This window comes from Onychostruthus taczanowskii, unplaced genomic scaffold (genome assembly GCF_017590055.1).
Source record: "Onychostruthus taczanowskii isolate IOZ18803 unplaced genomic scaffold, ASM1759005v1 scaffold94, whole genome shotgun sequence".
In the NCBI taxonomy this organism is placed as follows: domain Eukaryota; kingdom Metazoa; phylum Chordata; class Aves; order Passeriformes; family Passeridae; genus Onychostruthus; species Onychostruthus taczanowskii.
In genome coordinates, this window is record NW_024507435.1 from 1,439,914 (window position 1) to 1,467,414 (window position 27,501).

At 36.8% G+C, this 27,501-nt stretch overlaps 1 protein-coding gene across 1 annotated transcript in view; it reads right to left on the bottom strand.

Annotated features, from left to right (window-relative positions):
• Window positions 1-27,501, bottom strand: part of CDKAL1 (CDK5 regulatory subunit associated protein 1 like 1) — a 380,101-nt gene that overhangs the window by 20,207 nt on the left and 332,393 nt on the right. The window contains exons 14-15 of the mRNA XM_041426743.1: window positions 9,273-9,356; window positions 4,810-4,974 (exon numbers count right to left, since the gene is read on the bottom strand). Coding sequence (XP_041282677.1) covers window positions 4,810-4,974; window positions 9,273-9,356 — 249 coding nt within the window. The remainder of the gene's footprint in view (window positions 1-4,809; window positions 4,975-9,272; window positions 9,357-27,501) is intronic.

Genomic DNA, 27,501 nt, shown 5'->3' on the forward strand with positions numbered 1-27,501 from the left:
ATTTATTTTGCCTACAAGTGAAGCACCCTTTCTACCTGAGATCAGAGAGTTTCCTTTAAGCTATGCTTTGCTGAATTTTCTTTCTGGCAGGCTATAAAGAAGTGTTTGATATATGCATCTTTCCTGTTTCTTAGCATCATAAAAAAAGGCTGGGTGATGTTTTTGCTCATGTAACTAGAAAATATTTGTGGCTAACTGTAAGACCAGTAACATAAATCTTCTTCATTAGTATCCTGAAGCACAATGCCACAATGACCTACTGCAGCTAAAATGCACGGAGGACAGGAGAGAAAACAGGAACAAGCAGAATGACCAAATAATTGGCTGCTAACTGAAAATCAGTGGCTCATTCCTCATTTCCTCCAAAGAGCCCAATGACTTGAATAGCTATTAGCTTAACAGGCCAACTGTGGGTATTTCCAAGGCCTGGGAGCCACAGAGATGTGCACCAAGATCCTGGTCTCACAAAAGAAGACATTGGAAATGGTGGCTCCCAGCAGATGCCATTCACAGAGGAAGTGTTAGACATGGAGAATATCATCACAGAAACCCATGGAAAACAGAAAACTGAAAGATGTGCCTGTATTTGTTTGAAAAGAAAGTCAGTCATAGAGGAATTATAGAAACATGAACCATGAACATAAAATAATTATGAGTGGGGATTAAACAGCCTGTTAATTTTTTTTTTCTCTTGCCTTAATTTTCCATCTAATTAAAACTTCCCACCAAAGCCCCTCAGACTTATGGGGCTTTGATTCTGGCAATGCATTGCAACTCTGGCAGGTAGCCAGCCTTTTATTTTTATCCCTCAGCCCTTTGGTCTTTTCTTCATATATTTCTCATCTTGCAGTATTTTTTTCCTCTAGTCACAGAACATATGTAAACAACCATAATTATTTTTGGAGTACAGAAGCATAACATACTCTATTTCTGGTTCTAACAAGAGATCATATTCTTGCAGATTCTTACTTTTTTTCAATTATTAGTCTTGGGCAAACATTTGTCTGTAAACAGGATACATTTATTAGGTACTTTACTTTATGCTGCTGAGAAACACTCAAGATCCCTAAATATGGCCAAATAAAACTAATACAAATATTAAAATTGTTTTTTTTCTAAATTAGATTATATTCAGACTGTTGACACACATTGCTGACTTTTCAAGAATATTATCCAAAGATAATATACTCAACACTACATGCATTGCAAACCTACCTCCAAACCCTAAAACACAAGTTACCAGAGTGCTTAAGAACATAGAAAATATGCTAAATTGCTTTCTGAATCTCAAAATGCTGAAGTGCACTCTTAATGCTTTGCCAGCTTCGAGCCTACCTCAATGAAATGATGTAACATCCACAGCATTTATATCTTCTTTTTGTTGTTGTGAAACTTAACAGAACTAAATCTTGATCAGAGCTTTGAAATCCTTATTCACTGATATTTATAATTGCAGTTAGCAACTCGTGACAGGTTTGTTTTGTCTGAATGTTTATTTTAAGGTTACTGTCACTACTTTTTAATGTCCAATTCACATACATCCTATCTTAGATTTACTAGAACCAAATTAAAAAATAACTTTATACGTGTCCATGCTTTATTGTCTTCAACTTTCACCTATATATCCTCTGCAATGTATGACTTCTATACATGGTTCTCTTACTGGATCAGCAACTGTCCATTTTAAACCCAAGTAAGTCTACAGTAGACGTGTCAACTGAAATTTCCAAATGTGTTTGCCCTCCCAAATGGCCATCGAGTAAAATTGTGCCACTTGGAGACATCACTCCTTTTTGAGTGGCTTTTTTTAAGAAAATTCATGCTGAAGTTAAAAAAAAAAAATCCTGGCAAATACTTGTGCACTTTACTACTTAGTATGTCCACAACAATCACTAAGTCTGATTGCTTTGACAGCTTTTCAACCAGAGCTGCTGACTCCAAGACTCTTCTGTCCTTCCCATCCCAAATTCTGCCACAGAGCCTAACATTATGGAATGCCAAGAATTTCCACCATCTATTTTGTTACAGTTTTTTCTTTAAAGAGTACAATAACGGTAAGATATTCTAGATCATTAGTACATTAATGGATATACGTATTAGCTGTGTTCTTCATACACTGAAAAAGCATTAAATGCTAGAAATACTCCAAATTAATTCTATATCTATTTCCCTGCTTACTTGTCACAGACATACAATGTGTTAATATTGTATGGATACTCTAAATGGTCCTTTGTGTTTTTGCATTTTGCATTTCCTCTTTTTCAGTCAAATCTGTTGATTCCAGTTGGCAACCTACTTCTTTTATTTCTTTGGACCAATTTGCTGCCAGAGCCATGCAGCCAAAAAGGTTAAAAAGGTCTACAACTGTTCCTTCAGACACACATGTTGCTTGTGGTGCTCACTCTGAATTTGTCAGAAAAAAATTATTGAGGGTAATGTATCAGATGAGAAAGAGAGCACACAACTGCAGATAAGCTCTGATTCTTTGGAGGTACTTCTCCTCACAGCATCTCTAGAAGTGCCTCCTTGCTTAGGATGAGTTTATGACTTGCTTTGACATCCTCACATGATGGTGCTCTCAATTGATGAATTTCCTTAAAAACTACGGTTTCAAAAGCTTTCTTTCTGTGGGCATTCCTCATATACAGAGAAGTACAGCTATGATGGATTTTGAAACATCTTTTACTGTGTTAGATGTAAGTTAATGAAAACACCATTAATAATGAGCAGACCTTAATTCTGGCTCATATGTGTGCACAGTGCAAAATGTATCAAAGATTTTAGTTCTGAAAGCTGCAGAAAACCTAGTGGAGACACTTGGGATCTTGTTAAAGATCCAAGATATTTTGCTACTTTTGGGAAATCTGAATTCATCAGTTCTGAGTTGCCTCCTTCATCTTTCCCCAACCTGCCATCCGTGCACATAACAAGCTACAAAAGGCTCACGTGACCCTCATATGAGCCCCTTTTATCTTGCTCAAAGCATCTTTGGAATTATGTGTCTTGAGCACACGCAGCAGGAAGTGTTTCCCAGCAGTCCAAGCAAACAGAGCAACCCAAATTGCATCTTGCAGCCAGCCAGAAATCCAAGGTAACTTTTGTGGCAAACTGATTTTTTTTTTTAATGGAAACCTAAAGAAAGTTCCTGAGTTTCTATTTATATGTATGACTTTTCACGATGAACTTCCCACTAAGAATTTCAGTTCATGTTCTATATATTATACATTGGCCAAGTGTGATTAAAAGCTTTCAGCTGCACCTTCTATGTACCAAAGCTGTTCCATTTACTGAAATACTGAGATTCTATTTTTTCCATTAAACAAAAGTTCCTAACATTTCCAGTGGACCAATCATATATAAAATACTCCCTTGAAGGAGCACTGGTAACCACAAAAGTCATGAAAAGCAATTTGCCTTATCATTTGCTTGCTGCAGCCATTTATGGGGGGATTCCAGGTACTTATTTGTGCCCATCTACAGAGCAGGACAAGATCTATATATCTCAATGAGTCCCTATGGAAATTATCAGTATCCTTCATTTTAATAATTTTACCTCTCATTTTAACATTAAAAAATTCAGTCAAGAGTCTGATTGCTTGTCCCCATCTACAAGCTTCTGGCAGCACATACTTAGTTTAATGACAGTCTTGGTTCTGTTCCAGCAGATTATTTCTTAAAAAAACATTCTGATGAAAAAATCAGCTGTGTTTAAATAGCCACATAGTCCAACCAGACAATTTGAAGGTTTTGGCTGTTTTTTATCTCTTACAGGCCCTTATCAGGCCAATATACACATACACACAGACAATATTAATGGAGAGCTTAGTAATTTGTTTGTGCCTAAGTGTCATGATCTGCTGAACACATTACAGTAGGTGCATTACAGGGAGTGCATTATTGCTGCTCTATGTTTCCACAGCCAGGCTTATTCAAGAGACCAAGGAGCTTAGCTTAACACTGGTCACTTCAGGTATGCCTTGATGATGTATTTGAAATGCGACTACTTAGAACATAAACAAGGACATGTATATACTTTAATACTTATCAGCAATTTACTGTAAAAGCAGTAAGGTGGCTGATAAACTGCCAATTATCCTTCTGCCATGTGCTACATATTTGTTGGAGATCCTAACAACAGTGCTGGAGAAAGGACATCAAATGATGCTTAGAAATGTGATACACATTTTCATTTCACACTCCATCAGTTTTTACAACTAGAGCTCCATGAAATGTATGAGAATACTTGGCTAACAGCCATATCTACTGAGCTGTAAAATAAGAATCAGATCTCTTTTTAAGAGTTTCATTTTTTTACATGACTATATCAGATGCTGACATTTTTCCAAAATATATTGTAAATATTCTGCACCTCTACCCATCAATTAATTTTGGATCTCTGAATAGTGTTTCAACTTGTTTTAACAGATATGTAATCAATACATATTTTTTAAAAACAGCTTTGTAAAAAAAAAAAAAATTAAACTGATTCATCCTTCCACTAAACTGAAATATATTGAATTATATAATTACTGGTGTTTAATCTTTTCAATTCTACTAAGTTTTTTCCTCATCTTGCATCTAGAAACAAGAAACAAGTGTATTATTGCCTTTATAGTCAGCAAAGTAAAGCTACGAGCATCAGCAAAACTGTATTTTGAATTCAGATTTCAATCTGTCAGAAAAGATTAAAGCTTCATGCATATATAAATGGGAACTATAAAATGATAACAGATACATAGCATGGAATCATTTTGCTTGAACAGCTGTGAATTTGCCAGTGTAGTAAAGCAGAAAATGTCTTTTACTCACCTCTGTTAAACCAGAAACTTCTCCTTTTGCTAATGGTCTGCTGATGGATGCAGTATGAACTCTGGCATCTGATACTGGCTGCCCCTTCATAAAATGTTTCCCAGCTTCATAAATATTCACTTCTACCATCTTACCCATTAACAGAGGATCCTTTGGCACAAGAACCTTTCAGATAAAATAAAGACATAGTTACTAAATACCGCAAGGAACATTAGAGTCTCTAGTACTCATTCAGAAAACAGATTTTTGATAAACATCAGAGAAAATCCTAGAACTTAAACATTTTAGTCACCAGCATACACTACAGCCCCTGGCACACTTGACCAGTAAGATCTCCAGCCTGCATTCTACAAGAGCTTTGCAGTGTTAGCTCAGCTCTTTTTAACTCCAACTGATTCCTAAAGTCATGTTTTTTGATTGATGAGAAAATTTGTCCTGAATTGCAGCTTATGAATCCAGACCCAAACAGCTCCCAAGGACATTTGTACTACACAATTCTAACAGACTGCTGTAAAGCTATCCATTTTTGTCTTTGTCCCATAACACTTTAAAAAAAAAATAATTCTAAGTCTGTAAAAGCTTCAGGACAGAAAGTATACTCCTTTCTCTCTTTGCACAATCCTTTATTTTGATTGTACAGATCCTGTGCAGCTGAGATGCATGATTGACAATGAATGCCTGTAAAAATAGATGACTGTTTCTTGGGTCAGCAACTATGCCACTCTTTACTGAATTTGCACAACCATGACATCAGACAGTCCCACTTCACAAAAAAGCACAAAACAGATGTTCCTAGGTCATGCATTTAAAAAAAGAAAGAGCCCAAAATAAAGGAGCAACATTTTTCGGAATGGAAGAATTAATGCACTTAAAATAGCTCTAAAATAGGTAAGCAGTTGAAAAAGAAAAGTTGAGTAATTTCCTGATGAAATTACATTTTTTTACACTGTTTACAATTAAAAATTGAATCTTGGGGACTTATTTAATGACATTTACTTGAAGCTTATCCACACACAGAATCCCAGGATGAGTCAGGTTGGAAGGGACCTCAGAGGGGTCATCTGATCCAATCTCCCTGTTCAAGCAGGGTCATTGTAGAGCACACGGCACAGGATTGCACCCAGACAGTTCTGGAATTTCTCCAGTGGAGGAGATTCCATATCCTCTCCTGGCAATCTGTCCCAGTGCATGGTGACCCATGCAGCAAAGAAGCTCTTCCTCATGTTCAGGGGGAATTTCCTGTGCATCAGTTTCTGCCCATTGCCTCTTGTTTTATAGCTTGGCACCACCAAGGAATAGCCTGGAAATATCCTCTGACACCCTGCCTTCAGATACTTAGGGACATGGATGAGATTCCCTCTCAGCTGCCTCTTCTTGAGGCTGAACAGGCCCAGCTTCCTCAGCCTGTCCTCATGAGAGAGGTGCTCCAGTCCTCTGATCATCTTTGTTGTCCTCCACCGGACCCATTCCAGTAGCCCTGTGTCTCTCTTGTCCTGAGGAGCCCATTACTGGACACAGCACTCCAGGTGTGGCCTCACCAGGGCTGAGGAGAGCTTTTCAAAGGAAAAGATCTTATCTTTTTATCTTGATTCTTTGATGCTGAAATTGAAATGCTTTTAAATGGCTTAATTTTTAGGACTACATGTGCAGAGGACTTTCAGAGAAAAAAAATCTGTGCCACCCACATTTGGAGGCCATTTTTTTGCCAAACACTGCCTCTCCATTTTCACCTATCACAACTGTTGATTGTCCCACTTGGAGGAAATCACCACCAGTGGTTTCCCTTCTTCCCTGAAGGCTCAAGGTGTTCATGACTGTAAGCACTTTGAGATCCCAGGATCCTGCTTCCTAAGCTTCTTCCAAGAAAAGCAGAGACTCAGCATACACAAAGTCATGATCGTAATGCTCAGAAAGTGTTACAATGTGACTGGATAACAGTTCTTCCGAAGTAATTCATCTTGGGCAAATTTAAATCAAAGGAAAACTAGGTAGCTGAGTATACACTGGGTTCATGACCTCTGTAAATCTTTCATCTCCTCATGAAAAAAGAAGTAACTAAACATACACCAAACTTCAGAAAAAGAAACAGGTTAAGTGAAAATAACTGGGTGATACTGTAAACAACCAAGCATCCAGGCTTGGTGTACACTCAGACATTTTTTGAAGTATTTGTTAAGAAAAAACCCTCAACAGTATTTCTAAGAAATTAAGTTAAACCAGCAGAAACTCTCACTTTGGCTGTGGATCTGGCAAAACACTCTTTCGCCACTTTAGACTACTCGGTTCAATGTAAACTGTATCACCTAAGCCTTCACAAATATCAGCTGCAGCTACATCACTAAGTCTGTCTGTGCAGCAGTATTGATGCAGGTTTAAGAGCAAATTCCTTTAGTACAGATGAGCTCAGTGAAGACAGAATACATTTGATATCTATTTGAGTTAACAGAATACTACAACAGGATTCTGAGCTTCAGCTTAAATAATATCTATTATGATATTTAGACTTTAGAGTGGTTTTCAATTTACTGTCATTCAATTTACTGCTACTAATCTTAGTTACTAGCATGTATTCTTGAGCTGACCTGGGTAAGCAGTAGAATACCACCCTTATGAAACATGCCACACATAAGATTTTAGGGAAAAGATTTGCATTTTCTTAATGGAAAGCATTTCTTCCCCAATAGAATTTAAAATGAGTCCCTACGTGACTATTTGTACTTTGTGAATTCTTTACCAGTCCCAATCAGAAGCTGTATTAGGTGCTGTACAAACACAACACAAAAAATCAACACTTTGTTTCCCGTACATATTGCTTTTCATTTAATTAATTAAGCTTCCATAAAAAAAGGATTGAACAAAAAAGTCCCAAGACATTTCTTTTTAATCTCTATGTGGAAGATCATGTTGCTGATCTCTGACTCATATGCTACAAAATCAAGGAGCATCAATACATAAGACTTAGACAGAAGTTGGATATGTAAAAAATAAGGAGATTTATAAAAAAAAAAAGTAAGGAAAAATAATTAGTGACGCAGATATCTACCAGAAGCAGATATTTCAAGAATAGCAATGTTACTTACTACTAAGGAAAAACAAATAAATAAATTCTGTAACATAACCCAAAACCAAAAGAAAGCACAGCCATATCATCTTAATCCCTCCAGGTTCAGAAAATGGAATACCTAATGGTGGCAAAAGCAAATTGTAGACAGCTTAGTGCAAGAAAATAGAGAATAAAATAATGATGATTCAGAAAAGCCAATTTTATTGGTCTTAAGCAAGTCATCAGCTTTTGAGCAAAAATAACAATTTTGTGAAATTGTTGTGTGTACTTCCTTCCCAGCTCAAAGATAATGTTCTTGTGTGGCAAGAATGTATCTACAGGAAGTACACAGCCGGAAATGACAAAAACTAGAAGAAATGTATGCCATTTAGGTGGACCCACACAAGCCTGAAAAGTGAACCCACAAAAACATAATGAGGTTCAACAAGTCCAAGTGCAAGGTTCTGCAGCTGGGTTGGGTCAATCCCAGACATAAGTACAGACTGGAAGAAGAACTCATGGAGGGTGAGAACTTTCCTGCTGAGAAGGACTTGGGAGTGCTGGTGGATAAGAGGCTGGACATGAGTCAGAAATGTACACCTGCAGACCAGAAAGCCAATTGTATCCTGGGCTGCATCCACAGAGGGGTGGCCAGCAGGACCTCTTCCAGCCCAAACCATTGTATGATTCTATGAAACACAATGTATCATGTTGAAGTGTTAATCTAAAGAAGTTTCTGACCCTTCTATTGTTAGGATATTATTGTTAGATAATTTTTTTTCAAATTGCATTGCCTGAAACACTTTTCAGAAAGATGTATTCAAATTGTCATGACTCAACTCTTCAGAAATCCAACTATTCAGCTTTGGGGACACTGAAATTAAAATTACTGCAATAATTAACAGCTTCTTAAACCACGCTGTACAGTCAAACATCCACTGTATATTTCTTAACATAATTTCAGGTAAATTATATTTACAACACAATAATAAAACAAAATATCTCACAAAAAAGTCTTGATGGTCACATGTTTCCTGGGTTTTTTTTTTCAAATTGCATTGCCTGAAACACTTTTCAGAAAGATGTATTCAAATTGTCATGACTCAACTCTTCAGAAATCCAACTATTCAGCTTTGGGGACACTGAAATTAAAATTACTGCAATAATTAACAGCTTCTTAAACCACGCTGTACAGTCAAACATCCACTGTATATTTCTTAACATAATTTCAGGTAAATTATATTTACAACACAATAATAAAACAAAATATCTCACAAAAAAGTCTTGATGGTCACATGTTTCCTGGAAAATGCTTCTTATTTCTTTATTAGATTTTTTTTATCCTGACACACTGTGATGCTGAGATTATCAGGAAGCAAAGATAAAACAAAAATATGTTATTTAGTTTATTGAACTGTACCTGCTCATAGAAAGGATTGTGAGCAACGTAGTAATTGGAGTCAAAGGATTCTTCTGTTACCAGAACTCTCTGCCTCTCACCAATCTGGAAAATAGAAGATGAGAGATGACTCAGAAAGCAAAACCAATGAATTATACTGAGAACTTCAGCGACATACAAATGCCCTTAGCAGAAATAATCAAATTCTCTGAGGAAACGCTGTATCAGCAAGAAAGTGGATTAGAGAAAACCCTACTTACAGGAGTTAAAACTGACAGGGTTAAAAGAATCGAGGGGTAGAACTGAGGGGCTGTTATGAAAAAAAAAGAGGGGCATAACATGAAAATCCAGTTCAGAAATATAAACTGATTTTTATTTATTAACATGATGGCAAATAAAAATGTCAGATGTGAACAAAGTCCATTACATTTTCATCCACCTAATGAAAAAAATCTGCACTCAATCACCAAAAGGGTGCCTTTTCTTTAAAAGTCACACTTGTTTTTTACAATGCTATGGCATCTCCTCATTCCCTCTTGGTGATCTCATTTCGCTGTATTCATGAGATCACACCAATTTCCATGGCAGTGGAGCCAACACTGCATATTACAAAGACTCAAGAAGAAGAGTTTTTAACAACTCACAGACCCAACATACTAAAGGAAAAATAAACACTGGTCCGGAAGGACCTGTGTTTCAATTATACTTTTCAACTTCCAAATGCACTAACACCACTCAAAGGAAGCAGCAATTTTAAAATTAAATTGAAGACTCCAAGACAAATCAGTTGCATTTAGGGACCAAACAGACATGGAACAAAATCTGACTTTCCCCAAAGTTCAAAATCTCCCTCTGGTCTTGTCCATTACTGAGTTTATGATGAAGTGTATAGCTTATGTTCTGCAAACCTGGAACGACATTTAGCTCACATTTTTAGTTTGAGCCCATCTCTACATTTCCCATCTAAATGTGCTGTAGATTATTTCCAAACTATTTGACAAATACATTCTGCAAATTACAACTGTCTAGCAAGCTAAATTTACTCACTGCTTTTATTACTATTCTGAGACTCAAAAGGTTTCACATTTTACTCCACAGTTTTAATATGAGCAAAGGTACATTCCCCTCCCCTCTCCCTGAAAGATTCCCACCACATCCTAGTGGCAGCTGTTACACACAAGTTTTAAGAACTCCATCATAAATTCCATGTGAACTCTGCAAGATTCAGAGAGGATAATTATGGTTTGATTCGTTAAGGTACCAGCAGTAAAAGATAAGATCAGGATTTTCTCTTACAGTTAATTGCAGAAAATAGAACTTAAAGAAATAGGAACAGCAATGTCACATCTCTATTACACTATATATATGTACACACACATGTATACACACAAGATACAGATATAATTCTCCTCTTGCTGAAAAGAAAGATTTCACAGAGTAACTCTTGCCTTCCCTTCCTCCTGCATTTATCTGGAACATTCCCAAAGTAAGCCATGGAAAGTAAGGGAAACAGCAAGCACCCAGCTCATTTCCCAAAGGCAGATAGACTTCACTCCTCAGAACCACAAATTGTGGGTACACAGCAGAAGGGACCAAATTCCCGAGTTCCAGACCCAGTGACAGAATCTTAATAGTCGAAAATATGTATGTTTTTGCATACTTTTAAGAGGTGTTTAAGACTTGTTTATAACACATTTAGAATTTCCATTCTCCAGGGAGTCTGCGACTACAAATAAAAACCGATAAAATATACTCAAATTTTAGTAAAAATGCAGTGTAACCAACAGCATGGTGGTTTTTTTATTATTGTTTTCAAGAAAACAGCCATTACATTTAAATCCCCAGAGGAGTTTTGCAAAACATGTCAATAAGGCACTCGAGATAACTACTCCAGTAATAAGATTACAGAAAACATTTCCCCTAAATGGAAAGGTTTTGTTATTTCTATAATATTTGAGACCACAGCTTTTAAAAATCACAACTCAACATTTGCTGTAGCACTGAAGTGCTCAAGTCTCAGATGTCCTGCAGTATTATGAAAAAGAGGAGGACAGAATGTTAGATAAGCAAATTCACCCTTGGGCAAACATGCTACCACTGAAAAGCATGAAGGCCAATCACCAAGTCTTGTCCTCACATCCTGTTTATTATTTATTATTTATTGACACCAAAACCTAGCAAAACTGGCTCAGAGAAATATTGGGTCTGTAACTCATTTCTCAATGTGTTGTGATTCCCTGGATCTCTCTGGTCGCAACAGTCTGCCTTCATTGTGGATATGAACCCTGCCTGTGAGGCAGACGAGGCTACATGTGTTATCTTCATACTCTGAGATGACAGAGAGGTAAGCATATTATGCAGGAAAAAAAATAAAAAAATCAGAGGGAAGAAGAAAAGAACACCTGTGTTAGATCATTTGATATAAGCTGTGGTTTCTTCAGAGACATGTTGCCAGTTTTTCTCAGCTTTGCTTCCAGGAGCCAAAGGAGGTCAGGTCTGCATGTCTCAGTGGGCCAGAGGGAGAGATTCTGGGCTCAGAATTTCTTGGGCATGGGAAGAAATCAGGAAGACTAAATTCATCACATAGCATCAGAACAGTGGCATTTAAACTGAGGACCAGAAGTTCAGAGGAGTGAAACAGCCTATACCAATTCACAGTACATGCATACAGACAGACACACACAAACAAACACAAGACTAGCACGGCACACTGTAAGTAATGAAAAGTAAACCCAGTAATTGTCCAATGCTGAAGTTATGGATCTGTAGCCTTGGCCAAGGCTGAGCTCCCACAGAGATACAATACTCAGCTATTTGCAGACTCTTTTGCCATAACAACAGAGAAGGAAAATTCCATTTAATGAGTTAGGCCATTGCGTATTCATGATCTACAAGAGTAATTGGCTACATGCATTTGTAAGACAGAAAATTACTATCCTGCATCCAAGTATAATTAAGAAGAAATGTAAGCTGCACAGAACGCAGCTTTGGTATTGAAATTTGTTCAAAAAGTGGAATATGTCATCATTTCTGCAATTATTCCCCTGGGATCTCTAAGTGCCTAAGTTTCACCTCTCTGAGAATTTAAATATGCAGAAACCAGACATGATATCTAATAACAGTCATAATTATAATAACTTTGATGATTTTTTTTTTCAGGCATGTAGCAGCAGAAGTAGTGCAGTATCTTATTTTTATTCCTATTCTTTCATCTGCTTCCATAGGTACACAGGAGTTCCAGCTCTCAGGGAACTACTATTCTGCCAAAGCATCTGGAACTGAGACAACTCAGCCCTGGCATCTCAATTTGGAAAGGTTTCCTATAGAAGAATTGTTTTTTTATTTTATGGATGACACTATGAAAATATTTATGAATGAGAGCAAAAAAACCTTGCCCAGCAACCTCCCCCATGCCAAAGTGGACTGGTCACATAATTTCCACAAGGGCAATTTGCTTTCACCAAAAACCATGCAACAATCGCTGCTGGTCTGATCACTTCCTGCACTGCAACAGTTACCAGGAAGTTTGTAAATCTCAGAGTTAATAATCAAATCATTTAGGAACTTTTATTTCATTTTCATTTATCTAACAGGAAATTCTGACATGATAATTCTTTAACTCAGTTCTTCCTTTACCGGAAACCATGAAAAGCAGTTTTTCCAGCTGGCCGATTTTATAAAAGGAACGAACAGCAAGAAATGTCCAAAATCCTTCTTGGCTGCAGTCAAATTAAGTTACTCTTTTAAATCAAAACCGACGGAATCACATAAAACTCAGGACTGATTTTTAAACTCTCCAACAGTCTGGGTACCAAGGACTGTCCTTCTTTACATGCTTTGATAGAATATTGCTACATCACATCAACAGTGGTGCCTGCTGAGATTACACTCACGTAATGAACATCCCCCCAGTTGTTTTTTTTTTCCATCAGTGAAGACTATGATTGCACAGTTTGGATTTGTTACTTAGTACAGTCAGAGCATGTGGCACATGATCTTTTTCACGTTTCCTTATTGCTCTTTTACCTGTATTTTACCAGCTTTGTTTTTTTAAGAGCCTCTGATTGGCTAAAAAGGTATAAATTGATAACCACTGTACTTCTATACTTCTCTCATAGAAGAAAGCACACTGCCCATGTAGCATCTCCACTGATTTATAGACAGTGGCCAAAGCCTTCTTCAGACTAAGTTCAATTCCTGGTGGAGTTGGTAAGCATGTCTCCATTTCTCTTGAAGGAGGCTGGCTTGGATTCTGACCCAAATCATCATGGAACATACTTAGTACTAGTCTTGGAAGCCACATAAAAATCTGTTTTCCTGTATTTGTTATTTAAATACATCATAAAGCAAGCACTGAAAAATACACATCATCATAATTTATGTGTGCATGTTTTAGCAGATTATTCTCATGTTTAGAATATTTCTAGTAAACACACTTGACCTTTATAAAGTATAACAAAGTTGAAGCAAAAGCAATGTAGACAGTGTTTCTTCTACACCAGTTTTGGTTTACTTCGCTCCTGATTTTTCAGTTGCGGTCTAATTATTTTGAATAAATTTTAGTAATTATGCAGACTATATGGTCTTCACTATAAAGCAGAAATTAACTGCTGGACCTATTTTGTAAAAATCATGTGAATCCATCTGTAAATAGAAGTCAAATTTGTTGAAAATTATAATCAAGCATTCTCTAGGTCTTCTGTTTATATATTGTAGAGGTGCTCTCACCTGACAAAGTCCAAATGCGCCACCACCTCCCTCTAAAAGCAACAAAATTTCTAGAAACTTACTGCATGGTCCTGTTTTGATGATACCAGAACACATATCTTTTCAAAATCTCCTCTGTACTACTTTGTTCTGCTATGCAGCACTGCTCTTCCAAAATTTAGAATGTATACATCTCTCCCTTTCTGAAGGTAATTTTGGGGACAAAGCATGGACTTGTCTCAGAGCTTTTCAACAAAGTTGTCTGGGATTTAAATGTGGTATGCTGGGATAAATATACTTTTCTAGCACACAGCACAGACAGCTGCCACTTCACTAAGGCTCATGTTACAATGGCTGCCCGATTCCAGATGGGTACATGCCTCTTTTTCATTATGCTGTGTTCAGTGCATAACCCTGCACAGAACTACAGCAACAGAGTGACATAAATATTTAGAGTTCCGTATCTTTTGCATCCTACAATAATCAGTCAGATTAATCTTTACACCATATGTCTGGCCCATTTTACCTGGGGACAGAAACTTAGAACCTGAGCTCTCCAGTGCTGCAGAGTAAGCAGCAGAATTAATGGATTTCATGTATCCCTACTTCTTCCTCCCAAACCTAGACAATGCTGTCTTAGTCCTATAATGCCACTAATCTGCAACAAAACCAAAATTCTCAGTGTTTTTCCTGTACTTATATTGCTCAGGTTTTTTTCAGCCTTGGAAGCAGCATTGGGTGGTTGTCTTCACATACAGGAAAGCATTCAGCTGCTAACTAATGAACTCTGGAAACACAAGTGAAAAGCAGACAATGCTTAGCAAGGTGTCTCATTTCACTGTCAACCAATACAGCTGACTTCGTTAAATCATCATTATTGAACTGCCCTTCTTTAAACAAAGCTGTAGAATATTTTTTTTTTTAAAGATTGCATAAAAAGTATGACTTATGAAATAATATCTAGGAAAATGGCTTTTTAAAATTTTGTTTTAGGCACACTTGCTTCAGCCACACTGTTCTTTCCACAGCATCATTTAAAATTCAGAATGGACACAGGCAACAGATGCCCACAGAAAAAACTCTTTCAACCATTTTCCAGGCTGGCTTGAGGCAGTGCAAGCTGGAAGGAAGGATTAGGTATAAATTAAAAGACAGCCAGCTCTAATAGTACACAATCAGCATAACAAAAAAGTGCTTTAGACCTTCGGCAGCAGGCACTGCGGCTCATTAACAGCAAGTGAACACCTTCTCCTTGGTCCCCTTATGAATTTGTTGGCATAGTTATGGGGGAGGGAAAAGGTAGTGAGAGAAGGAGGTGAGAGATAGAAGTAGACTGCTTCTGCTTTCTTGGCCCACTGCTCACGCTTCAGGGTAAATAGATCCTTTCTATCACTGTGCACCTGCATCTGACTGCTTCATTTTGATTTGGTCTCCTGCTGGGAAAATGTAGCTTCTCCCAGCACATACAAACCCTGCCATGCAGCTTAGATGAAAATTATATTCAGAGATGTGAGCGGTGACCTAAAACTGACAACTGGTCCTCAAAATATCTGATTCCTTTTAAATTCTGTAAGCTTGCATTTTGCTTGTCTCTCCTTTTCATTGCCTAGAAAAGGAGTAATAGAAATAGAATGTTGACAACTCTGTCATATTACATTTTCAAATTTCATTGACTGTGTACAATATTACAAAAGGAAAATAAGTTTTCTGATATGGGAGATAGATATTGCACCTGAAAGAGTCTGTCGTTGGATCTTTCTGTTGTAAACCTCAGCTTAAGCAGAAAAAGGATGAGGTGCCAGAAACTGGCTTTTTTCTGGATCTGGCACACGGTTGCTAAGAAGCTGTTTTGTTGAGCTCTCTGAAACACGGTTTCCACACATGCAAAATCCAATTCCTCTGTAACGCAGAGGAGTGACGAGAGAGCTGGGGAAGTTGCTACAGCAATATAAAATACTCCATGCAAAACTGGTACCTACTATCAGGTAGCATGAGTACTCAAGCAACTGCCTTAATGTAATACTGACAAAAGCCTCTCCCTCCTTCTCTTTTTCAAATGATCTAAAAAACCTGACAAAACTGTTGCAAATATCTGCAGAAAAATTCTAAATAAAAATATCATCTCAAAACAGGAACAACAAACATCTGAGAAGGTAAAAGATGTTTAAGGTCTTCCTTACCTACCCCTAACATTTCACAAATAAAACAAACAAAAAAAAAAAAAAAAAAAAAAACCAAAAAAAAAAAAACAACCAAAAAAAAACAAATAAATTAGTATTGGAGAAAAAAATGAAGAAAACTTGACATTAAAAATAGAAGTATGGGAAAGCAAACTATAAATGCTGATTTTATAGAATGCAAGATGACCTTTAGGAGAAACTATTAATTTTCAACTTCCAGCCAGTTTGGCAATCAGATGGGTTATGGTGGCATCAGTAAACAAATATATGGGTTCTTTAAATTTTATTGTGCTTTTTTTCTAATAACAAGCTAAGCCTGTAGTGAAATAAGGCAACCAAGCTTAAAAGAACGATGGCCTTTGTTAGGAAAGGCCATCCTTATGCTTCTTCTGTGAAATTATTTAGAATTATTTAGATTGGGTGTTTTTGCTGGAAGCAGTTCCTTAAGACATACTATGTATTTCCAAGTGATTTAAGCACAATATGAAGTGGTAGTTGCTAAGGCAACAATATGCAATTCCTGTTTTGGTGATCTCTCTTAACAGCTGCATAAGCCCAGGCAAGTATCAGTTATATGAGAATTTATAAATCAGCTTGGTAAATACCCTACCAAATAACTTCTCCAGGAATTGCTTTAGGAGCTCACAATACCAAACTGTTTACTCAGACTGAAGTCTTGTCTACACTACGGAAAGAGAAGTGCTCAGCAGTGGCTCTGTCAGGAGGGTGCTGATGTAGCACAGAGCAATGCAAGGCTGTGTTCAGCACCAGCAGCTGTGCAAGAGAATTGCCAGGAATAATAAGGAATTATAATTGCCAGGAATAATAAAGGCCCCAGCGTAAGCGCCACTTCAGTAAATTGCAGGCCGAACCACAGGTTGCTTCCTCACAGACAAAACAAAGCAGGCAAAATTTAGGAACAGATGAAAATACTGGATTTGAGAACACAGATGACAAAGCAAACACAGCACTGATACAAATCAATAGTCAGTTTTGTCTCCCCTGACATCATGCTGGGATCCCTTCAGTAAGATTGGGTGCTCCTAGAATTCATTTGTAGTCTGATATTTTTTAATCAAAATCACCAAAAAGATTGCAAAAAATGTCTGACTTCTCTCCAAAATATCACTACAATTTTTGTGCTCATCTTACAACTGAGGCCAATGTTCTCTGTTCATCTCATCTGAGAAGAAAGGGAGAGCAGATGGGATAAAACAGAAAAAAACAAAGGTTCAAAATGACGCTGTATGCAAAGCCAAACCCAAGTCTCCCCCAACATCTACTAAAAGCTCTCTTAGTACATTTAACAACATACAAAATTACTTAAAAAATTACTGAGAGTTACAAAATGGTGGCACTAAGTGAGAGTTTAAAAAGGGCATAAATATGTATCAGCCTTCTTTTCAAAAGAATATAAAAACTTCTCCTGCCTACACAAATCACAGGCTACTAAAAAAAGCATCTGAACATGATCAGAACCTGCTAATGTTAATGAGGATAGGATAATGATATTATTTTCTCTTGTTTTGAAGGTAGACACTATATGATCAAAAATTACACACTTCAGGGGGTTTCTTCAGTCTAAGGCAAGGTAAGACCCTAGAACTGCTGACACTTCTAGCAGCATAATGCTGAATGACAAATAACATCAAGGGCTCACAGAGGGACCAAAGTGAATGAGTCATTAAATAATGATAAATGTAGTGTGACTTTACGTTGTTTAGAATTTAATAGCCACTACTCTCAAACTAGATTGGATGCATTTTACTATTTTTAAACTGTATGCCAATTTGCATCTAAAAAAGACAAAACAAAAGAAACAACTTTTCATTAGCATACTAGAATGATAATTCTGACCAATTCTTTATTATCCATTCAAGGAAATGAAAATAAATCAGTTCAAGAAAACTGTAAGATAAATCATTTCTGCTCTAAAACAAAAAGAAATTACTACTATGGACTAAATACCTTTCTAGTGTCTTCTCCATAACTTACTCAGTTCTCAAGGCTAAGCATAAAGTTAGCACTGGAACCTCATCTGGGTGCTGTTGTTTACACTCATTACCTTTTGCATTACACCAGAAGAAATATTTCAGATTAAAGGCTTTACTCCTCAGTAAATTCTCTTAAACATCTACCCCACTGTGTGCCATCTTCTCTTTAAAAAAGCCCTTACATAGCACAGACAGTTAGAAGTACTTAAAAATTGGAAAACACTACGAGTTTCTACAATCCTTCAAATTAAGCAGCAACACTTTTTGCTGTATTTGGATTTTAATACAACAGAAAGAGGAACCAATTGTACAATTTAATTGCAAAGAAGATCAATTATTGAGATAGGTCAACAAGAAACATGCTAGGATTTCTAAGCTCAGGTGTTATGATCGCATTATAAACTATTTTAATAAAAAAAAAATTGCAGCTCAAGTCAAATATTTTGTCAGTAGCACTGTGCATATCACATCACTAATCAGACTATTGTGCTCTCAGCTAGCAAGTTTCCAATTCCACACCAAGTGTACTGGCTACTTTATCAATTAAGCCAATAGAATGGTTTGGACATACACACTAAACAATACAATGCCTAGACAGGCCTGAAACTTCCTATGGTATATAGTCTTTGCTAACAGCAGAGAACTAGGAAAAAGAATTATCAGCAATTGTGTGACACATCTTTTTAATCCTCTGTGTGGGTATGACAGGAGGGATGACTTAAGTGTACATGAAAATGGGGATTCAGAGGGAGATGTGGAGATTGTTCAACAGTCTTGAACACTCAAGGAAGGAGTGGCCCTGCCTATCTTTAGAGTTTTTGCACACCATCCACGAAGGAGGCTGACTGCTGTGAAACAGGGCCTCAAGAACAGAGGATCTTCTTATGCCTCTGTGAAAAAAGTCTGCAAATACAAATAGAAATGTGCCATGTAAACATAACAATTCTCCAAGGAAAAAAATATTTTGAATTTCTATTTATGCTTCTTCCCTTTTGTAAGTAATCTTCCATTAATCACAGTCAAAATGCAACAGAAAATCAGAGGCACAGGAAACAAATCACCATTCATTAAAAGAAATGTATTAATGAATGTGGCACACTAGGCAGAAATCACTGTTGTATTCCCACAATCGCTGTAAATGTTCTAATTGTAAATATAATTGTAAATGTCTAATTGTAAATTCTAAATGTTCTAATTATAATGTTCTCAAAGCCTAACTTATGAAGGTGTCAACATTTTGTAGAAATACTCGTGAGAAAAGTTCACACATTTGTTTTTACCATTGCCTTCGCTCAGTCTTGGATCATAGCAGAAGGACAGTAGTATGCAACATTTTACTGTCCTGTCCTTTTTCTTCTTCTGCGTTTCCACCTTTCAGAGTAACTTTTTCTTCTTCTGCGAATGGAATGAAAAAACTGAGTAAGACTAAACAACGTTCCCACTCTTCAGAAGAAGTGTAGACTAAGAACTCAAGAGTGGCAAGATTTCTCCTGGCTTCTTCCCTCCTGCCTATATCTTACTGATTTGCCCAACACATTGTTTTATTAGGCTTTTCTATCATGCCTGGCCTAAGACAATAGTACTTTTTATTTTCCCTGAAATTTGTTCTGCTCTGGAAGGGACTCTATGAACCTGTCTCATGCATGCAAGAAGAAATGCAAACCATTGTTTCCATTTCCCCCATGTCGAGATGCTCAAAACATAGAGAAGGAAAACAAATGCCCCCATGAAAAAAAATGAAGTTTACTGTTTTCCACTTTTAAGATCTACTCCCCTTTCACCTCTTACACCTCTCCCTCTATTGTACATTAGTAAAGGCAACAAAGCCATAAGCTGCCAGATTCCAAAGGCGAAAGGCTAGTAATTAACTTGAAACTGCTTTTAAAACAGTTGAGATGGTGCACAAAATGAGCCAGACCTGGGTCTGTTTAGTCCCTATTACACTTTAACAGCCAGCTATTGAATTCTCCAAAAAGATTTCTGCATCAGAATCAGCCTTGCATCATCTGTCTTACTTCTATGTCAGAAGCAGCAAGAAGAGTATAAGCTAATTTCTGTGAGGTGATCACAAAAAACAGGTATGTAAGACAGGAGAAAAGAGTGACATTTACATTTTACACTGTTTTACGAAATTATGAAGACAAAGTTGTCTGGAAACTGTAACTGGGTTCCTCAACTATACTGGTGAAGAGGCCTGTGCTGATGCAAATCTCATATTGCACAAGAAAAAAATATTGTCAAGAGCACCAGTATCGTGTCTGGAGTATTATTATAGCATACTATAATGAGAACGAAATGAGTATGAAGCTAGCTGTCCAAAAATAAGAAGGTTCCTGGTTAAAAAAAAAACTAAATAAATTAGTATTGTTCCTTTCTCCTAAAGAATATGGTAGAAATGGCAGCACAATTCACCACACTAAAAAATGACATAACTTCACATAAACTGATCATTTTGATCAGTTCTAGCTAACATAACATTTTTCCCAGTATCTTCTGCATCCAAGTGACTCTCCACATATTTGCACTTTCATCCTACTATTTTTCCTAGCTAATATGTCAAAGACTATACAAACACCTCAGGGTCACACAGGTTTCTCAAGCTCTAGAAACTTGACAGGGATTCCAGTAGAGATGGGGATTGGTGATTGAAAACTGGTGGAAACTGCTGGAGAAATGGTGGCGACAGAAGTCAGCAACACAGAGGCATTGCACTGGTTTTGCAGAATGAAAGGGCAGTTTTTGTCCAAACAAAGAGAAACTCCACTCACCCTTCAAATCAACATTTTAACTGAGAATATCAGCAGCTTTATCATCAACGTGAAGTTGGGCATGCCCTTATATTGCTTTTTAGTTTTCAAGATCATAAATTAAAACAACTTACAGATATGTCTGCCAAAAAACCCTGTTATTTTATATAGTGGATTTTACTAGTCCATCATGTCTGAATGCCAGTAGAGAGAATAGAGCTTTTGCTATATTTTTTAAGGAATACTGTTAAACTCTGAAGAATGCTTCTGATAAAGGAAATATTTGCTCTTTCATTTGTTCTGTATAATCAAGGACAGAATTTCTTCAGGTAGTATGAGATAATTGGTCACACTTGTATTTGAAGCACTTTGAAAACACATCTTTCAACTTCTGTCATAAAAATTCTGACCACATAATAAATTTGCCAAACATTTTTCCAAATACATTTCTTTAAGCTTGCAATGCAGCGAGATAAGCCAGTGTGCCACAAGTGACCAGATGGTCCTTCTAAAGGCAAAAAATAAAGGCTCCTAAAACAAGAATTCATTCTAGGTTTGTCCCAGGTTATATCCTTTTATGAAGGGCAGATGGCAAGGCAGGAAATAGCAAGGCTCATGACTGCTAGCACCCAGCAATCCTCATACAAGAGAAGCCCAATGCTGGCAAAGCCCAGCATTTATGAATGACATTAACAAATGGGATTGATTAAAAGAAAACAAGGACTTCATACAGAGGCAAGGAAGATGAGGGGTCTTGGTAAGTCATGCAATAATTTTTCTCTCATATAAAGAGTCCATTGCTAAGAAAGAGCCTAACTCACAGGTTTACCTTTATTGGTTATAATTGCACACAGCTGATATTCCCTCTGCTCCAGGGTTGAAGAAGAGGTAATGCCTCGCTTTCTAGGAAATTATTCATGACCCAGCTTCAGTGAAGAAGAGGTTAGCCTCTCAGAGAGGTTGAGATGAGTTATATGATCCAAACTCAAGAGAGCATGAAATAAATGCAGAACCTGGGAGAGAGGATATGCCATTTCATTTACACAAAGAGAAAAGAGATTGAATGAGGAAAGAAGTCGGCAACAGAAAATCTGTTTATGAAGGAAGCAGATCAAGTAGAACAGAGTATCTGGAAGGGCTTTTTGCAAAACACAGATCAAATAGCATTATCTGCTCATACTTCAGGCTTCGCATGCATCAAGTATAAATTATTGCATGGAAGAGAACATGCTTTCAGAATCTGTTTATTGAAGAGAGTCAGGCAAAGAGTTTGCTGCACAGCTCTCAGAAAGAATCAGCTTTAGGCCTTGTCACATCAATGATTTATAGGGTGACACTAGGGAAATCAATTAAGCTCACTATGCGCCCCAGTTTTCCCATCTGTAAAATAGGGGCAAGCTGTTATTCAAGTAGAGTGCTTTTCCATTTTATAGCCTTCCTTCTTGTGTTTGGGTATTTGTTATTTTGTTAATTTTTACACTATTCAGTGTATTGGTCTTATGTGGATGTGGTTTTATTTTAGGATTAGAATATACCATTAAAATATACCTATTATTGCTTCATTTTAACTGTTTTGGTTTTATATAAATTCATCCTATAATTTTAGCAACAATATCAAAAATATGGCATACAATGTGAAGGGAACAGATGCTTTTCCTAGAACACAGATCTTTCAGGAAACTATTAAAGAAATCTCATGGTAGGCATGAATAGAAAATCCAAAGATAAGAAAGTCAGGCAAATGTGGGAAACTGCTATTTATTTTCACTTTAAACTGTTTAACAGTTCTGCAGCATTTCAGCACTTCAACATTTAGTAATTCTTTGAAAAAAACTGCATAGAGAAAAATAATTGACAAAATACAGTCTAATCCTCAGGCACCTTGGGAAAAAAAAAAACAACAACAACAACAACAACAAAAAAAAAAAAAAAACCCCAAAAAAAAAAAAAAACCAAAAAAAACCCATGGTTGTCCTTGGGCTTCTTGTTTCATAAATTTTATTTGTTTGTTCTCTGGTATCCACAGAGTAAGAAATTCATCATTCAGAAGGAACATCTAAAAAAATACCTTGCAGAGGTTTTAGTTTGGAAAAGGAAACTCAGTCCAGGGCATTGGCAGCCTTTCTATTCCTACAGATAGACTTAAAATACACTGGTCACAGTTGCCTTCATTTTTATAGTATTCTACATTGCATTAACATGGGCTAAAGAATAGAAGAAAAAGCAAAGTAGTTCAGAAGCACAGAGATCTAATTATTTATGAATAACTGTCGAGGGCTTATATCTATACAATGCTTTGGCCTCTACTAGGAAATTTACCCTTTTGCCTGTTGAGGTAATAATACATTCAACTTGCAAAGTGGGAAGAAAACAACTAAGGAAATACTTTAAAAAATAGTTTCTGTTTCAGTATGAAACGCTGCAGTCTCCTCTTAGGAGGAAGCAAGCGCAAATGTGACTGACAGACACAGTAACAAGGATTTTTTCCTGTCCCTGCCACCTGAGCCCTCTGTTACACTGTGACTTGCATGAAGGATAACCATATAACTGTGAGGCCATCAAAATCTGACTCCTGCCCTGCCATGGTTTTGAAATTCTCCAGCAGACAGCAAAATTTCAGCAACCAAGTTCTTCAGTTATAGGAGGACTGGGAGATTAATTTGATGTGTTTAGGTACTTGCCTTACCATTACAAATATAATCTTCTTACTCAAGACACGCCAGCTGCCTTGGGCATTAGAAAGAAAATTATTATTCTGCTATGCACGGAATGGTGCACAGGACATTGGCTGAAAATAAAGAGAAATGATGGTAAAGCAAACACCAGTTTGTGGTTACATTGAATCCTCGGCAAATGGCAAATGACTCTGAACTGGCAAATCCTTTTATCATTGCAGTTTTTACAGTAATCTCAAATCTCTCCTTTATCTGCTTGTTTTTTGGCTTGTTTAACACAGAGACTGATGATCAGTGAAGCAAAAGATTTAGTCTAAAGGTGTCAGCTAATATCTACCACAGAGCTTCCATTACTCTTCAAACTGGCTTTACAGATAAGAGCTGGCTGCTCACTGGGTGGCCACAACAATATTATTTGAGAAAATATCTTGAGGTGTTCATATTGGCAACTGGGTTACAATATACCATGCATGTGTCCAGAAATGTTATCTAAAGTCACTGAGAGGTTAACAGTAAGTATGTATGCTTTGTATACAAGATACTATTCCAGGAGAACGCCGTGGTTGGGTGGTCTGATTTAAGCAAATCAAGTTGAGTCATACCATGGAGCTGTCTATTTTTATTGTTTTGTTTTGTCCTTAACAGATAACCCTTTTATTTTTGTTGAATATAAGGCACTTTCTATTTTTAATCCCATGGCATTATATTTTTAAAGAAAACCTGTCTCTGATGTTTGTAAACTTCCTTTTAGTTGATTTAGCCCCATTCTTCCACAAGTTGCTCTTTACACAAACTGCACTTGGACAAAGCACTCTGAATGCTGCTGCAGCTCATTAGGACAGTGCAATTTTATATCCAAAAGCAACAGTGCAAATTACAGACAAACAAAGCCAGTCTGGAGCGCAATCTGGAGACCTGAAGTATGTAGCTGGCGGGGTGACACTACGTGGCCTTCAACAGCTCCTGATTACAAGGGAGAGTTTTGCATTTCTGACTGCTCCAGCTGAGCACTAACACATGGGAAGTCACCATTCTCACAAGAAATTCTGAAAATACTGTATCATTGCTCATGTGTGTGTTACTGAAATACCAGGCCACATAGTAAAGCTTATTTTACATTAGCCACTTAAGTTTGAATAACATTTTTGTAGTCTAGGTTAAGATATCTCAAATAACAACAGTCAATGTTTTCACAAAATCAGTCTGAATCAAGATCAAAGAAGCACCTACTTTGTTTCCACTGCACTCATGGTTTGAAACTGATTTCTCTTTCTTGTGCATTTGCTTGAGTCAGTTAAAAATAAATGATCAGTTTAAACAAACAAATTGAAAAGGTGAACTCTATTCAGAACTTCAAGGCATTCCAAAGAGAAATTCAGTGAATGCACAGCAAAACTCCATAATTTAAATAAATGTTAATTTTATGACAGACTGATGCAGCCTTCTGAGAATTATTTTCTTTAAAGACCATAATTGTTATAAAGATGTATGGGACACAAGGGAAAATGGATAGTGAGGACAAAATTCTCACTAGGAAATACTAAAGTTAGAGTAGGAAGACTGTTGTCTCTATCAATATTTTGCATTGCATACACCTATATTTGGATTATGTAAAAAATACTCATCAGGTTAATCAAAAGGAATCTATTTAAAAAGAGAAGGACATTGTATACAATTATTTAATTATTTGAATAATGTAGGGATTCCCCAATACAAGTGTACTGGAGCTGCACATAAGCCGTACATATGGATGCAATGCAATAAATCAGACAGAAAAATGTAACTCTTGAAAGTAGACAGACTGCTTCTTCACAAAATATAATACCACGTATTTCGCTGCTTTCCTAGAATTCCACTGACAACTTTAAGCTTTTAGAGCAATGAGTTTCACCCTGTGAACACATGCCACAGAAGGCTGAGGGAGGCACTGCACAGAGTTCACTATATAGGCTGGAAACCTAAACATTTGGTTGCATCATATAAAAGAAGCACATGCACAGCAGATCCATCTGACATTTTCACACTTATTTTAGAAAATCTCTTCAACTTCCTCATGATTTCAGTCTACATTTAGTTCATTACTAAGTCCTGCAATTGCAGAAGTAAAATTAATCAGAATCCCATTTACTTTCTGAAGAGCACTCAAAACTCTATGATTTTAAATTAATTTATGCAAAGAGAAAAGCTCTTGTCTTTGTAAGTATAATTCTAAGCCATATAAATCGAAAGTAAAGCTTTAAACCCGTAATGACCCCTTTTCCATCCAGTCTTAAATGGAGTAATTAAGCAATAACTTCCATTCCATCTAAGTACATGCAGCAATGATGGGTGTCTGCTTGCTGACTAAAGCCTGAAGCATTTAATTGACCTGTGGGAGCTGCTTATTGCAAGTACAGTCATATGGCATAGAAGCTATCTACTTTTTGCTAGAAGAAATCTTTCAAAGTAATTAATAATTTTGGTAATTTAAAAAGATTATGCATAACTATTCACTCTGAAGAGACTTAAACTGTAGTCAGCAAGCCTGCTACAGATTTTTAAAGATAATAATATCTGTAAGTGTACTCATTTGGGTTGTAAATTTGACTCTTCAGAGTAAGAGAACAAAAATGAGTCATTGGCCAAGGGCTCAGTTCAGAACTCAGGAATTATCTCTGGATTTGCCTGAAGAGACTGACAATAAGGAATCCCTCACTGACTTTGCTTCAATCTGATGTTTGCTATTTATATCCTTGTAGCAGTGCTTACAAAAGTCCTAGGTAAATGAAATTTATACAATTGAAAACAGCAGACATTCTGTTTCAGACACCCTTCCCAGCTGCCCACAAGAACAGACCAGTATTAGAACAGGCAGTCTTCTTGAAGCATGTACTCCAAAGTCACCAGACCACTGAGCCTACAGAGACATTACAATCTCCACAGATAATGCAACATAAATGCACTTTCCTTGGCCAACCTGCACAGCACACTCAAAGAGGATATTAACTGATGGGGGAAAAAAATTGAAAAAACTCTTCTAGAAAGTGACAGTGTGAGACAAGAAGGAATTTAGAAGACATTTGTTTGCAAGTTCTTCTCTGTCTAAAGAATAGCAAAATAAATTCACTGTAAGTATTGTGTCCATTGCTTGCTGTTAATAGGTATTGCCTCTGGAGTACTGGGATCAAAAACAGATGAGTATTTTCTGAGCATCTCAATGCCCAGGTGATGCCTTTAATGCCTCCTCAGCTAGACTTTCTAAAACTAAGAAAAATTACAAAATGTAAATAACCAGTCACAATCATGGAGTGCTTAGCTTAAAAAGACCCAAAGGTCATTCAAAACCCAGTTCAGCAGTCCTCAAGGGATTGTCTATCCCTTGGTGGACCTTCAGATGGGTGTTGATCACAGTAAGCAGCTACTTAAGAGATAACACCTAGGTAATTCAGACTATCAGAACTCATGCCTTACAAAAATGACCATGCATGCTTCAAAAAAAGAAAGCTTAACAGGCAATTGTTTTCTTTTGATTAAAGACTGGGATATGGGAAGGAGAGGTATGGTGGATTTATTTGTTGTTGTTTTCCTGTTTGCTTTTTTAAAACATCTGTCAAAATTTAGGGGACAAGAGAAGAGTCATAAGTACAATAAATACTCCTTGGTGAAGCGCTTTATACAGTACAGCATAACTTACCATTGAATAAGATTTTGCATATATATATATATATATATTTGGGACAAAAATATTGTCACATCCTGGTAATGAAATGGGAATTGTTTCTAAGAGACAAACTGCAATATCTCAATTTGTTGGAAGCATCAGATGGAAATTTCAGCTATCAGTTACACATGCATCTTTAATATATTCATACATGATCTGGAAAAGGGAGTAAGTAATACAGACTTGAAATCCATGGAGGAGATTAAAATGGGAGGACATGGAAACACTGGTAAGCGAAAACAAATTG